Source organism: Mytilus edulis, chromosome 3 (genome assembly GCF_963676685.1).
Source record: "Mytilus edulis chromosome 3, xbMytEdul2.2, whole genome shotgun sequence".
In the NCBI taxonomy this organism is placed as follows: Eukaryota; Metazoa; Mollusca; class Bivalvia; order Mytilida; family Mytilidae; genus Mytilus; species Mytilus edulis.
In genome coordinates, this window is record NC_092346.1 from 89,234,327 (window position 1) to 89,249,682 (window position 15,356).

Genomic DNA, 15,356 nt, shown 5'->3' on the forward strand with positions numbered 1-15,356 from the left:
TTGATCAGTATTTTTGTGATTTTACTTTTTACAGCGGGCTAAGTATCTACCACATGAAACCTTTCAGACAAGCATGTACCAATTAGAATCATTCTGTAAACCAAATATAGTTCACCCACTGCTTATAGCACTTGGGAAACAGACGTTATCTTGTAACTTTAACCTTGATCATTAATCCATGAAATGAGGTCGGGTCAGGTGAACTCTTGTCTGATGGACATGTAGACCTTGAAATTAACCTATATACCAAATACAGTTATCCTATTACTCATAATAAGGGAGAAATTCGCTGTTTCAGAATCTAATGCATTCTGTGTAATATTTTCAAAAGCGTACACCAAAATGGTGTGATTGGTTTAATGTTCTAAACAATGGAAATCCATCCAATGGCTTAATGTTATTTTCATTTTGGTGTATGAACAATGAGATTACCCATAATCCTTTAGATTCTGAAAAGGCAAATTAACATTACAGGAAAAAGGTTTTTTTTTCAAGCAGTCACTGAACCATGCACATGAAGTCAAGAACAGTAGTCATATGATTAATGGAAACTTTGCAACATAAAATATCTGCATACAAGGTATAAAGCATCCATGTCTGCTTCCTTCTGTAATATAAAGTTATATTAAAATAATTTACGGCCCTGGATAGTTAAACCCCAGTCTACCATACAGCAACTCTCATTGCAGGCGACACAAAACTTAACATTGACCAATAAGATGTGAAAAGGAGGTCAAGGTCAGATTAAACCTAACAGTAAATCAAATTATTTTGTACATGAATCAGACAATTAAATTTATTGTTTGATTGTTTTACACTAGTTATTTATAGGCCTTTTATAGCTGACTATGCAGTGTGGGTTTTACTCATTGTTGAAGGCCATAAAGTAACCTATAGTTATTAATTTCCATGTCATTGGTTTCTAAAGGAGAGTTGTCTCATTGGCAATCATACCAAATCTTTTTTTTACCCTTTATAATCATTTCGTACTCCAAATATAGTTGATCTTAAAGCATCTGACTTATGGACGTGACCACAAAAAACTTTATTCTGATCACTGATTCATGTAATCTGGTTTGCTGCATCTCATATAAAGCCTTCTGTAATGAAAGGGGAAATATACTAAATATTCTTAGTTGAACTTTGATCAGATGATTAATGTTATTTATTTTTTTGCTTGAATACGTACATTTCAGAAATAAAGTTTATCAACAGATTAAAGGCATTCCTATTGGCATAGATAAGTCCTAAAATAAAATATTGTTTGTTTCCCCAATGCTGACTGACCCTGCAAAATCGGTCCTACTCACAAACTTTTATTGTCAAAACTATGTCAAATATTATTTTATTCATTTCTAATTTTCAGGCTTGCTCAAGTTGCTGGATCGACCGATACTATTCCAGCTTTTTGGAAAAAATAAAATTAGTTTTCCTACCTACCTACCCACACCTGGCTTGGCAGGGTCGGGATTAGGGAAACAAACAATATATTAATTTAGGCCTAAACTTCAACACCAAATCTCTGTTTCAATGTAAGAATTTAAGAAAAAAAAAGTTTTTAGGGTAACAAAATCCCTGACTTAATAATTTACAATTTAAACATAGATTATGTTTATTTAAATATAAAACTCACTTTAATCAGACAGGTGCATATTGAATGAGTTTGGCATCAGCACACTGTAAGAAGGGGCTTAAGTAACAAACATCCCCTTCCAAAAGAGAAAATATTAAACAATAGGAAATTAAAATAGCATACTTTGTCATAAAAACATGTTCCAGCAATTCCTGATATAACAAGAACAGTTTCGAAAAATTTCTAATTCCATTCCAAAACTTGAAATAAACCACTACATAACTTTCTTTCAAACAATCAAATGCATGTTTCGGTATCAAGCCTGTATAAGTTTAAAATTGCCTTTATTCATGATACCATATACATGTATATATACAAATGTTTTATTTACTTTTTTAATTTCACACATGATGACAAATTCTCTAACAAACTAACAAAGGTATCCTCTAAAAAAATATTAAAAACAACATTTATACAAGTAAAAAATGACAAAAATTATCTTAGTAGTTTGTCAATCAATACTTTTAGTATCAACCAGAAGTTAAAAAATCATGATAATAAACATTTTTACATGTAATTTGAGACTTAATTTGTGTAAATAACTACTATCTGGAAACAAGCCTGACAAATGAATGAAAAGATCAACAACATAAGAATGAGTGAAGATGAGGTAAATAAATTTAGCAGCAATTAAAAGATTGTCATTTTTGTAATAAGTTTTGAGAGTCCTGATAGTAACTTCCACATTGCTAAAACTTAACTGGATGGCAACTGTTGAACAAATAAATAAATATATCAAAGCAGACATATGATTTCAGATAGTTCAGTCCAAATGCTTTATCTTCAATGTAAATATCAACAAGCAAGTTGACAGTATCTGTTTATCCAACTTCAATTGCACTTAACTACACCAAACAAAATGGCCCAGTTCTGTGTACTTCTATGTATTAGAAAACAGCCAATTAAATTCCAGATTTCTGTCACAACATACTTGAATCCACATCTAAAATAATAAATCAATTAGCTGATTGTAAAAAATGCTAGAGAAGAAAAAAGTTATGTAAGTAAAAACGAGGCTTGTAATAAGTCTTATTGTTTAATTTACTTGTTTGAATTGTTTTACATTTGTTATTCCTAGAACTTTTATAGCTGACTATTGTTTTTGCAAATTGTTGAAGGCCAAACATTGACCTATATTTGTTTATTTCTGTGTCAATTGGTAGCTTGTGAAGAGTTGTCTCATTGGCAATCAAACCCCATCTTCTTTTTATATTATTGGTAGGTCACATTAGATAAGGGATAACTTCAATTTCACAACTTGGAACTCATGCATATGGTTTAATTGCTTATGCAGCACCTCTTAATCTCTTAATCAAGGAAAACATGATAGGAAATGTCAACCCCAGAAAATAATACCACCTGGCAGATAATATTTGACATTAATGTTATCATCTTTCATTGATTTATCTAAATATATTACCTGAATCAAATTCTAACTTCTTTGAAGATGATGAATCCCCTTCAATATCTATGTCACTCTCTGGGGCATTTAATGCACTTAAAGTAACATCTGCAAATATAATACATTACAATTTTATCTTTAATATTATTTTAGCAGTTAATAACACCACTCTCAAAACAAATAGAAGTAACATGAAGATTTTAAACACATGTTTTAGTGGTGTTTTGATAATAAAGTGGAATACTTTTGTTTTGACTCTAATTTATATGGGTCAAAATGCCAAGTCTGTAGTGGAAGTAATAGACAGGAATAAATTTGGACTATGTCCATGAGACATAGATGATGCCCTCGCTTGGATACAATATTATAAAGGGACATAACTCAAGAATGGTAAAAGTGGGTCTGCCCAGATTCGTACATGATCTTTTTTTTTGGAAAATAAGCATTGTGTATAAGATTCAGAAATTTGGTTGAGGCAAATTTAATTTAGAGAACACAACCTAAAAAGTCTTCAATTTTTCAATTTATAAAGGGGCATTTCTCTAGAACAGTAAAAGTGACGCCACATAAATTCAAATTTGATTGAGGCTAGAGATTAGAGAATGGAAACCAATTTCAGGATGTATAGATGGACAAGGGTAAAACTAAATGGCCCCCTCCGATACTGTTAGGGGCATTAAAAAATCAAAGCCATAAAGGCTGTTAAAATAATTGCTGCTTATAGTCCATGTGTTTGTTACTTAATTTTTCATCCACATGTAAAAGAATTAAACCTGAGTCTTAAATAGTGAGAAGTAATGATGTTTTAACTTTATACTAAAAAAAGCAGAAGGTCATTTTTACAATGTTTAACATTTCCCAGGGTGACTACCTGTTTACCTGACTTCTAAGTGCCTATGTGGAAGCAATTATATTTGAGGAAATGCCAAACTCTTGAAAAATTCACAAAAGATTATCCCCTAACAGAGTGTTCATTACTGAACAATTATCAACATGACAATCCATGCACCTGGTGTCATTATCTCTATTACTTCTATCAATTTAATTTTAAGTATATCATAATAGGTTTAAATTCAGCCATGGAGTTGATGATTTCTTCTTTCCTGACATGAGTGTTCTACTGACCTATAGTTTTTTCTATTAGATTTATCATTAGAATAATGCATTCATAAATACTGATTTTATGATTTGAAGATGGGACCAGCTTTGGATATCTATCTAAGAACTGGCTCACACTTAACTCCATTCATTATTAATGATATTATTGTGTAAAAACCTTGCAATAGATTTTAAAATAAAGAAATTAATTTACAGTAAAAAGTTTCTGCATAGTATTTAAAACACTTTTGTAGTACAAAAGAAGTCATTCAAATTTCTGTTTGTTTCTTTCGTTTTTTTAACTGTTTAATTCTTCTTTCAAAACATCTTTTGTAATAGAAATAAGACAAACATATATCATGGTAGTACTGTGTCTTTCAATTATGTAAATCAGCTGTGCTTTACTTTTGAGACTATGTGATAACCTTCTTTGAAGGAGATTTGCACACAAGACAAGAATATGTCCCAAGTACACGGATGCCCCACTCGCACTATCATTTTCTATGTTCAGTGGACCGTGAAATTGGGGTCAAAACTTTAATTTGGAATTAAAATTAGAAAGATCATATCATAGGGAACATGTGTACTAAGTTTCAAGTTGATTAGACTTCAACTTCTTCAAAAACTACCTTGACCAAAAACTTTAACCTGAAGCGAACGGACGCACAGACAGACAAACGGACGCAGACAGACGGACGAACAGACGCACGGACGAACGGAGGCACAGACCAGAAAACATAATGCCCCTCTACTATCGTAGGTGGGGCATAAAAAACAGTGTTTGGGGAGATAACTCTTACAAAGAAATAAGTTCAGTTTATAAAGGTCAAAATTAAAAGCAATTAACTGTACGATAACATATGCCAAATATGTAAGCAACATGTTGCAGAGCAAAAATTACATGCAAGAACAAATTTTAGCGGAAGAAGAAAAAATAATAATCAGAAGAAAATCAATAGGTCTTTCCACAGAAAAGTGGAAAGACCTTATAAATAACTAATGTGTAATAACATAAAAAAAAGTCTATAACAATAATTTTACCCATTGTAGCGTGCGTAGTCATATCTGTCTAATGATACAAACTTAATCAAAAAGAATCTCGACAACAAAGTGCTATTTAAAATTCAAATGACTTCTTTCTAACAAGTACATGTGTACCGGTACATTGATTTATTTTATTTTAAAACACACTGAAGACTCGTCATGTTAATTCATAAATTTTTAGAATAATTGCCTTACATTTTGTATATTTTAAATGAAAAACAATCATATTTGTGGTATAATTTAATTTTTTAAAAGGATATTTAATCTAGTTTCATGGGAGATAACTGAACATTTATTTGTGTTCCATGTATCCTTGTAGTCAATTTATTTCAAAGAACACCTTAGTATTAGAATCTTATTGTGGGAATACAAATATTTAACATAGTGCAAAATGGCTCATCAGATAAGTTAAACAAGAAAAGTTTTGATGTTTTCAAATAAAATAAAGCAAACATTTGAACATTTCTCTTTTTATTCAAAAAGAAAAATGTTCATTTCTAAGAATTTATTTTACATTAAACAGGCTATTATTTGAACTTGGAATTATTTTTAATTATGAAATTTGCATAATTTCTTGTGTTTGAAATTTTTGATAAATTCCATGTTTATTCTGTATTATTATGTTTTGAGCGGTGCATAACATTTTCCACACAATGCATTTTGTATAGATAGTGTTGTGCGCGGCATAGTATGTTCTATTGAAAATGTGCTATTTTTTTTGTAATAGAAAGTGTTGTGCGGCGCAAAGGACATTATAATGCAGAATAAACATGGAATTCATTAAAAAATTTCAAGCACAAGAAATTATGCAAATTCCATAATTAAAAATAATTCCAAGTTCAAATAATAGCCTGTTATTAGTAGTTTTTGCATTTATTTCAAGATTAAACTTGAACACCAACTTAAAGAAAAAAATGTTTATACCATAATATTGCCATAAGGACCCATAAAATGCAGGTTTGTTTTTTTATACATGTACATAATTCAAAAATTTGATTAAGTTTGCAGTGAAATAAAACAAATTACAATATTTTTAATTTGTATATTTAAAGATAATTTTATTTTACCAGTAAATAAGACATTCTATTGAGACTACATCATGTTTGATACAAAAATAAGTAGATTTATTCTGGAAAGGACTAGTAATTGTTTAAACCTAACTACCGATAGTTCTACTAGCTATCTAATTAAAATTTTGTTGAAATATTTGATGTAAACATTACCATTGTGTTTTTGTTTTTTAGTATGTGTCGTATGTGCTGCACCACCTGGGGTTGGTATTGTCTGTTTTTGCACTGCAACTTTTTTCGGAGATTGTTCTGTTGGCATAGGCACACCTGCTTCTTCAAAAGATTTTCTTTTTAACTGTGTTTTTATTTGTGATCTGAAAACAAAGACAAGAACTATATCAAAATTAATATTTAATCACATTATAACCGTAAACGGCTTTTCTTTTACTGTGACTTGGATGGTTAGTTGTCTCATTGGCACTCATGACCATACCACATGTACATCTTATTACACTCATGACCATACCACATGTACATCTTATTATATCTATTAAATTCTGTGGGCGGTATGTCGACTAAGCATGTGTGAAAACCTATAAAACACAGATAGATAACTATCTCCCAATTTGGATATTTTCTCATAATTGGTGTTTGCTGTAGAAAAAGGACTGTTTCAAAGACAATTTAAGGAAATACAAAACACTACATTTAAACACTGTATCACAAATTATTTTCGACTTTGAATGGTTTAAGAGGAGTTGCAGCTCAATGAAATCAGTCTCTGCATTCAATAGTATAGATATTTAATTATTTTTTGTTTGTTTACCAAATACAATAAATAATTAAATTGCTCAGGCCTTATAAACTAGAGGCTCTAAAGAGCCTGTGTCGCTCACCTTGGTCTATGTGAATATTAAAGGAAGCAGATGGATTCATGACAAAATTGTGTTTTGGTGATGGTGATGTGTTTGTACATCTTACTTTACTGAACATTCTTGCTGCTTAAAATTATCTCTATCTATAATGAACTTGGCCCATTAGTTTCAGTGGAAAATGTTAGTAAAAATTTACAAATTTTATGAAAATTGTTAAAAATTGACTATAAAGAACAATAACTCCTAAGGGGGTCAATTGACCATTTCGGTCATGTTGACTTATTTGTAAATCTTACTTTGCTGAACATTATTGTTGTTTACAGTTTATCTCTATCAATAATAATATTCAAGATAATGACCAAAAACAGCAAAATTTCCTTAAAACTAACAATCCAGGGTCAGCAACCCAACAACGGGTTGTCCGATTCATCTAAAAATTTCAGAGCAGATAAATGTTGACCTGATAAACAATTTTACTCCATGTCAGATTTGCTCTAAATGCTTTGGGTTTTGTGTTATAAGCCAAAAACTGCATTTTACCCCATGTTCTATTTTTAGCCATGGCGGCCATCTTGGTTGGATGGCCGGGTCACCGGACACATTTTTCAAACTACTAACCCAAAAGATGATTGTGGCCAAGTTTGGATTAATTTGGCCAAGTAGTTTCAGAGGAGAAGATTTTTGTAAAAGATTACTAAGATTTACGAAAAATGGTTAAAAATTGACTATAAAGGGCAATAACTCCTAAAGGGGTCAACTGACCATTTCAGTCATGTTGACTTATTTGTAAATCTTACTTTGGTGAACATTATTGCTGTTTATAGTTTATCTCTATCTATAATAATATTCAAGATAATAACCAAAAAGAGCAAAATTTCCTTAAAATTACTAATTCAGGGCCAGCAACCCAACAACGGGTTGTCCGATTCATCTGAAAATTTCAGGGCAGATAGATCTTGAACTGATAAACAATTTTATTCCATGTCAGATTTGCTCTAAATGCTTATGGTTTTGAGTTATAAGCCAAAAACTGCATTTTACCCCATGTTCTATTTTTAGCCATGGCGGCCATCTTGGTTGGATGGCCGGGTCACCGGACACATTTTTCAAACTACTAACCCAAAAGATGATTGTGGCCAAGTTTGGATTAATTTGGCCAAGTAGTTTCAGAGGAGAAGATTTTTGTAAAAGATTACTAAGATTTACGAAAAATGGTTAAAAATTGACTATAAAGGGCAATAACTCCTAAAGGGGTCAACTGACCATTTCAGTCATGTTGACTTATTTGTAAATCTTACTTTGGTGAACATTATTGCTGTTTATAGTTTATCTCTATCTATAATAATATTCAAGATAATAACCAAAAAGAGCAAAATTTCCTTAAAATTACTAATTCAGGGCCAGCAACCCAACAACGGGTTGTCCGATTCATCTGAAAATTTCAGGGCAGATAGATCTTGAACTGATAAACAATTTTACCCCATGTCAGATTTGCTCTAAATGCTTTGGGTTTTGAGTTATAAGCCAAAAACTGCATTTTACCCCATGTTCTATTTTTAGCCATGGCGGCCATCTTGGTTGGATGGCCGGGTCACCGGACACATTTTTCAAACTACTAACCTAAAAGATGATTGTGGCCAAGTTTGGATTAATTTGGCCCAGTAGTTTCAGAGGAGAAGATTTTTGTAAAATATTACTAAGATTTACGAAAAATGGTTAAAAATTGACTATAAAGGGCAATAACTCCTAAAGGGGTCAACTGACCATTTGGGTCAGGTTGACTTATTTGTAAATCTTACTTTGCTGAACATTATTGCTGTTTACAGTTTATCTCTATCTATAATAATATTCAAGATAATAACCAAAAACAGTAAAATTTCCTTAAAATTACCAATTCAGGGGCAGCAACCCAACAACGGGTTGTCCGATTCATCTGAAAATTTCAGGGCAGATAGATCTTGACCTGATGAACAATTTTACCCCATGTCAGATTTGCTCTAAATGCTTTGGTTTTTGAGTTATAAGCCAAAAACTGCATTTTACCCCTATGTTCTATTTTTAGCCATGGCGGCCATCTTGGTTGGTTGACCGGGTCACCGGACACATTTTTTAAACTAGATACCCCAATGATGATTGTGGCCAAGTTTGGTTAAATTTGGCCCAGTAGTTTCAGAGGAGAAGATTTTTGTAAAAGTTAACGACGCCAGACGACGGACGACAGACGACGGACGACGGACGCCGGACGCCAAGTGCTGAGAAAAGCTCACTTGGCCCTTTGGGCCAGGTGAGCTAAAAAGGAAAATCCTATATTTTCTATGGCAATGGTTTAAATTTAAAAAGATGAAGTACAAGTGGTCTTATTCACAGAAATCTGTGGACATACAAATGAAAGAAGAATTTACTTACATTGTTCTAGTTTTGATAATATTACTAATTTTATCCAAGTCATCTCCAAATCTTTTAACTGAATTCTGAAGCATTTCTATCTCTTTTGGAGTCCATTTCCCACTGAAACACAAAAATAAAAACAAAATACATACATGTTTTAAAATGATAAATAATAATTAGAAAATGACAATTCTTTTAACTTATAAATATGCAAGAATAATACCAAGGTATTTTTTTTTAATATTACTCAAAACTCTGCACATATATGCTGATCACACTTTGTCAAGAAAATAGAAACCTGGTTATTTGAACAGTTAAATGATTTCTTAATTCTCCCCACTTGTTTACTATATAGGTACATTATTTTCAAAAAGATGTTCTCCTTAATACCTCTGTTTTGAGTTTTGTAACGTTATTTCCTAGAAGTATTAAATGGCGAACTGTTCACTCTGAATACCTCTGTTTTGAGTTTTGTTATTAGCTAGAAATTTCAGATTCTGTACATCAATCATATTTACACATTAAAAATAACCAGATCCTTATAACAATCTTTCCAACATTTGTCAAAACATCAAAAGAAAACTAGAGGCTCTAAAGAGCCTGTGTCGCTCACCTTGGTCTATGTGCATATTAAACAAAGGACACAAATGGATTCATGACAAAATTGTATTTTGGTGATGGTGATGTGTTTGAAGTTCTTTCTTTACTGAACGATTTTGCTTCTTACAATTATATCTATAATGAACTTTGCCCATTAGTAACAGAGAACTATATTTGGTAAAAATTTACATAAATTTACCAAATTAATGAAAATTGTTAAAAATTGACTATAAAGGGCAATAACTCCTTAAGGGGTCAACTGACCATTTTGGTCATGTTGACTTATTTGTAGATCTTACTTTGCTGAACATTATTGCTGTTTACAATTTATCTCTATCTATAATAATATTCAAGATAATAACCAAAAACAGCAAAATTTCCTCAAAATTACCAACTCAGGGCAGCAACCCAACAACCGATTGACCGATTCATCTGAAAATTTCAGGGCAGATAGATCTTGACCTGATAAACATTTTTATCCCATGTCAGATTTCCTCAAAATGCTTTGGTTTTTGAGTTATAAGCCAAAAACTGCATTTTACCCCTATGTTCTATTTTTAGCGGTGGCAGCCATCTTGGTTGGTTGACCAGGTCATGCCACACATTTTTTAAACTAGATACCCCAAAGATGATTGTGGCCAAGTTTGGATTAATTTGGCCCAATAGTTTCAGAGGAGAAGATTTTTGTAAAAGATTACTTTAATTTACGAAAAATGGTTAAAAATTGACTACAAAGGGCAATAACTCCTAAACGGGTCAACTGACCATTTTGGTCATCTTGACTTATTTGTAGATCTTACTTTGCTGAACATTATTGCTGTTTACAGTTTATCTCTATCTATAATAATATTCAAGATAATAACCAAAAACAGCAAAATTTCCTCAAAATTACCAATTCAGGGGCAGCAACCCAACAACCTATTGACCGATTCATCTGAAAATTTCAGGGCAGATAGATCTTGACCTGATAAACATTTTTATCCCATGTCAGATTTCCTCAAAATGCTTTGGTTTTTGAGTTATAAGCCAAAAACTGCATTTTACCCCTTTGTTCTAATTTTAGCCGTGGCGGCCATCTTGGTTGGTTGACCAGGTCATGCCACACATTTTTTAAACTAGATACCCCAAAGATGATTGTGGCAAAGTTTGGATTAATTTGGCCCAGTAGTTTCAGAGGAGAAGATTTTTGTAAAAGATTACTTTAATTAACGAAAAATGGTTAAAAATTGACTATAAAGGGCAATAACTCCTAAACGGGTCAACTGACCATTTTGGTCATGTTGACTTATTTGTAGATCTTACTTTGCTGAACATTATTGCTGTTTACAGTTTACCTCTATCTATAATAATATTCAAGATAATAACCAAAAACAGCAAAATTTCCTCAAAATTACCAATTCAGGGGCAGCAACCCAACAACCGATTGACCGATTCATCTGAAAATTTCAGGGCAGATAGATCTTGACCTGATAAACATTTTTACCCCATGTCAGATTTGCTCTAAATGCTTTGGTTTTTGAGTTATAAGCCAAAAACTGCATTTTACCCCTATGTTCTATTTTTAGCCGTGGCGGCCATCTTGGTTGGTTGACCGGGTCACGCCACACATTTTTTAAACTAGATACCCCAATGATGATTGTGGCCAAGTTTGGTTTGATTTGGCCCAGTAGTTTCAGAGGAGAAGATTTTTGTAAAAGTTAACGACGACGGACGACGGACGACGACGGACGACGGACGACGACGGACGACGACGACGGACGCCGGACGCAAAGTGATGGGAATAGCTCACTTGGCCCTTCGGGCCAGGTGAGCTAAAAAGCAATTTATTTAAGGAATGATTGTAATATTTTTACTGTCTATGAAGAAATAATATAAAAAATTTGGTGCACACTGAATAACGCATGTAGCGGTGTGCACCACATTTTTTATGTTATTTCGAATAGACAGAAAAATATCTTATAATTTAATTCTAAATTCCATTTTAAACCGTAGAAAACCATGAAAAAACGTTGATCACATCACGGTCACATGACTAAATTATGTCTATGGGCTGATAACAAAATAACGTCAGCCAATCAGAAGACGCATTACATCCAATATTAAATTATATGACAATAACCTTTAAATAATGCAATAAATCTAAGATAACAAATTAAAGTTCACCTAGATCAAATTGATTCGCTACTACAATGTACTAACCTAAGAATTTCAACAGCTTTTGAAGTGAGATCTAGCTTTATTGTGAAAAAGAACTGACGTAAGTTTTCTTGTTTAATTTGTTTTATATTTGTCATTTCAGGGCTTTTTACTCCCTTTATTTACATGCTGATATTATTTTCTTAATGCAACCTCACACCTTTGCTTCATGCTGTATGTACCTGTCCAAAATCCAAAGCCAGGAGCCTGTAGTTTAGAGGTTGTGCAACATATTTGTTTTTCGTTAATTATTTTGTACATAAATTAGGCTGTTAGTTTACTTGTTTAAATTGTTTAATATTTGTCATTTGGGGTGTTTAAAAGATGACTAGGGGTATGATGTAGGTCATAGAGGAAGGTCGTACGGTGACCTATATACTTAATATCTGTGTGTATTGGTCTCTTGTAGAGAGGTGTTTCATTGGCAACAATACCTCAAATCATTGTAGAGAGTTGTTTCATTGGCAACCACAACTCATTTTTTATTATTTATATTAAACACAAGTGAACACAAAAAGTGAGTTCTCCATTAATCTCCCTCAATTTTGTTAAGATAGCAAAAACATGTTTATTTACGTATACACTACTGCTCTGGTGGATTTTGCTTTGTCTACAGTGAGAGTGGGCACCGGGTTGGCAAAATTTCCAGCTTGTCCACTCTGCCCAACGATACATGCCATAGGAGTGGGCATGCAATTTATTTTGTTTAATCAAAAGACTTGCAAGTACAATCAATTAAAAAAGCAGATAAGCATTTATAATCAATATTTTTACAAAAAAGGAGATTTTAGCTGGAGTGGGCATGGGTGGGCTGTCCATGCTGGGCCGGTGGAAAAGGAAAAATCCACTCAGGCTGTTGTGTATATATTGCCACTCTTGTCAAGATCACGACAAAAATTCACCTAGTAGGACTTGGTTCACTGGTAGGATGTAACTGCATTGTTAAATCACCAAGTTTATTGAATGCAACTCCTGCTGCTGTAAATATTTCTCCAACCTGTTAAAAAAAATAATATACATACATCATAAAAATGGGGTAATCAAGGGTCTGACAAATTTTACCAAGATTTAAAAAAAAAAAAAACTTTCAAGAGGTCATAATTATTTGGACAATAAAATGGCAAGCTGATTTCGAGCTAATGCAAACTTATTGTTGGTAACAGATAGTTCTTATAACAATAAGGTTTACTTTAGCAGACCTTTGAAGTACCAGCAAATGTAACATCAATGGATCTCAATTTGCACGATTGTTTTTTTGTAAAGATAAATTCCTTTAAGCATTAGCCATAGGCCAGTTCCAGGATTTTATACTGCACAAAATATTCAGGAAATTAATCACTTATGCAACATAAATAATGTCTATACTACCCTACAATGATATGAAAGTGCTGGAAACTTTTAATAGAGCAGGGATACAGGCGCGCCTTCAATCTGGTAAATGATGTCATAAAGGCATGAAAAATTGACAATCTTTTCCGGTTAAAGACTTGATTCCAGAAATGACGTATTACAAAACAAACTTCTGTTCAGGTTCATCATAACCTTTTGGCTAAAATAGCCGTATTACCATGTTTACACCACAAATTTTACTGTAAGTACAGACAAACCTGTGCACCTGCAAAAAATTTAAGGTATGATGAACCTAGATCATAAAATTTTAAATGCATTTTATGGTTCAGAAAATTATAAACTTTTCTTGATTTTGCTCTTCTTTTTTTTCCCATTCCTACAGAAGGTACAAAAATAAACTAAGTTGGCAAAACGTTTGAGTTTCTGTAATTAATTCTAACATAACTTTTGATTTTATAACCCTGCATACCACCATTCTCCATGTGAAATTAGAATTGTTTTATACAGACATTGAACGACAAAATTTCTTTTTTGTGACGTTTGCATTTTCTGACACCCAACATGCGAAACAAGGAATGTGTTTTTTAATTTGATAGATGCTTTTTGTGTTTTTTGTATATACATGTTTGTTTGTCTTGAGATGGTAACACAGTGATGACTGTCGTAACCATAATTTGACTATTTTACTGATTATGTCTGTTTTGTTCACACATAGTCATGATAGTTGTCAAAATTATGGAATTTGATGCGACTGACATAAAAGTAAGATGATTAGCACTATAAAACCAGGTTCAATCCAACATTTTCTACATTTGAAAATGCCTGTACCAAGTCAGGAATATGACAGTTGTCCATTTGTTTGATGTGTTTTATCCTTTGATTTTGCCATTTGATTAAGGACTTTCTGTTTTGAATTTTCCTCAGAGTTCAGTATTTTTGTGATTTTACTTTTTTCTCATATAATCAATGTTGTGAGAAGTATTGATTTAAATGGACAATAGATGGATCAAATGAAACTTATGTGTTTGTTTATTTTGCTATCTTCTGCAGACTGGAAAAAAATGCACGTCAAAATCCAGGTAAGTAATAAGCTTGCAGTCAATCAAGGGGTGCGTCTATATTGGCAGAATCTCGAAGTACATACATTTGTACATACTTCAATTCAAAATGGCAGCAGAAAATGAGAAGAAGCTGGTATAAGACAAATTGCAAAAATAAAATCATATAAAATCACTATCCCTATGTATAGCTATTAAACAAATTTTTGAAGATTGGAAAAATATAAATGAACCTGAAAAAATAATCTCACAAATTGGAAAAATTGTATTCCAGTCTTAAGACATGGAGAGATCATCAGAGATTGATTCTGATGGTAAAATTAAAAGAAGTCCGAATCGAATTTGGTTGAATTGGTAGCCGTGACCTTAACGACTATGACCGAAACGACCTATGGAAGATTGAAGAACTGCTTCTGGTAGTGGTACTAGCCGTAGGCGTAGGGCGAAACGTCTCGTAGTGAACGTAGTTTACATGCATATAAAATAAATGCGCTTGTGGAGATATAAGTTGTTCAGTGAATGATTGGGGTTTCACATTTTACTATAAGATATATAATTTTGAATGCAATATTTTCAATACCTTGCTTGCAGAACTCATTCTGCAAACAACAAGTCGTTTTCGCCGCTAAAATTATTCACCGGATGTTGACACTTTTAACCGGAAACTGCCAAACAATCTTTGATTATTTTTTTGTACTTATT

The 15,356-nt window shown here is 32.5% G+C and overlaps 2 protein-coding genes across 4 annotated transcripts in view; both read right to left on the bottom strand.

Moving 5' to 3' along the window:
• Nucleotides 1-15,356, bottom strand: part of LOC139514647 (uncharacterized) — a 369,289-nt gene that overhangs the window by 102,438 nt on the left and 251,495 nt on the right. The window lies entirely within an intron of this gene.
• On the bottom strand, nt 1,901-15,347 carry LOC139514656 (BPTF-associated chromatin complex component 1-like). Of its 3 annotated transcripts, none has more exons than XM_071304110.1 (7): nt 15,235-15,347; nt 13,149-13,243; nt 9,469-9,570; nt 6,401-6,561; nt 5,175-5,198; nt 3,054-3,143; nt 1,901-2,576 (listed from the first exon to the last, which is right to left on the bottom strand). In XM_071304110.1, exons 1-7 carry the CDS (start codon nt 15,250-15,252, stop codon nt 2,554-2,556), a joined length of 513 nt encoding a protein of 170 aa, XP_071160211.1. In that variant the 5' UTR covers nt 15,253-15,347; the 3' UTR covers nt 1,901-2,553. The 3 variants fall into 3 exon arrangements, 2 of the variants coding, with proteins under 2 accessions (XP_071160211.1, XP_071160212.1); XR_011662656.1 differs by having other exon boundaries at nt 2,445-2,576; nt 5,175-5,202; XM_071304111.1 differs by lacking the exon at nt 5,175-5,198.

Bases quoted from the DNA above. Each gene is read 5' to 3' on its own strand.
- LOC139514656 (XM_071304110.1), bottom strand. The intron at 9,571-13,148 runs GTGAATTTTTGT...TTTGTGTTTCAG, and splicing joins AGTGAACCAAGTCCTACTAG to TGGGAAATGGACTCCAAAAG. The intron at 6,562-9,468 runs GTAAGTAAATTC...CTTTGTTTTCAG, and splicing joins ATTATCAAAACTAGAACAAT to ATCACAAATAAAAACACAGT.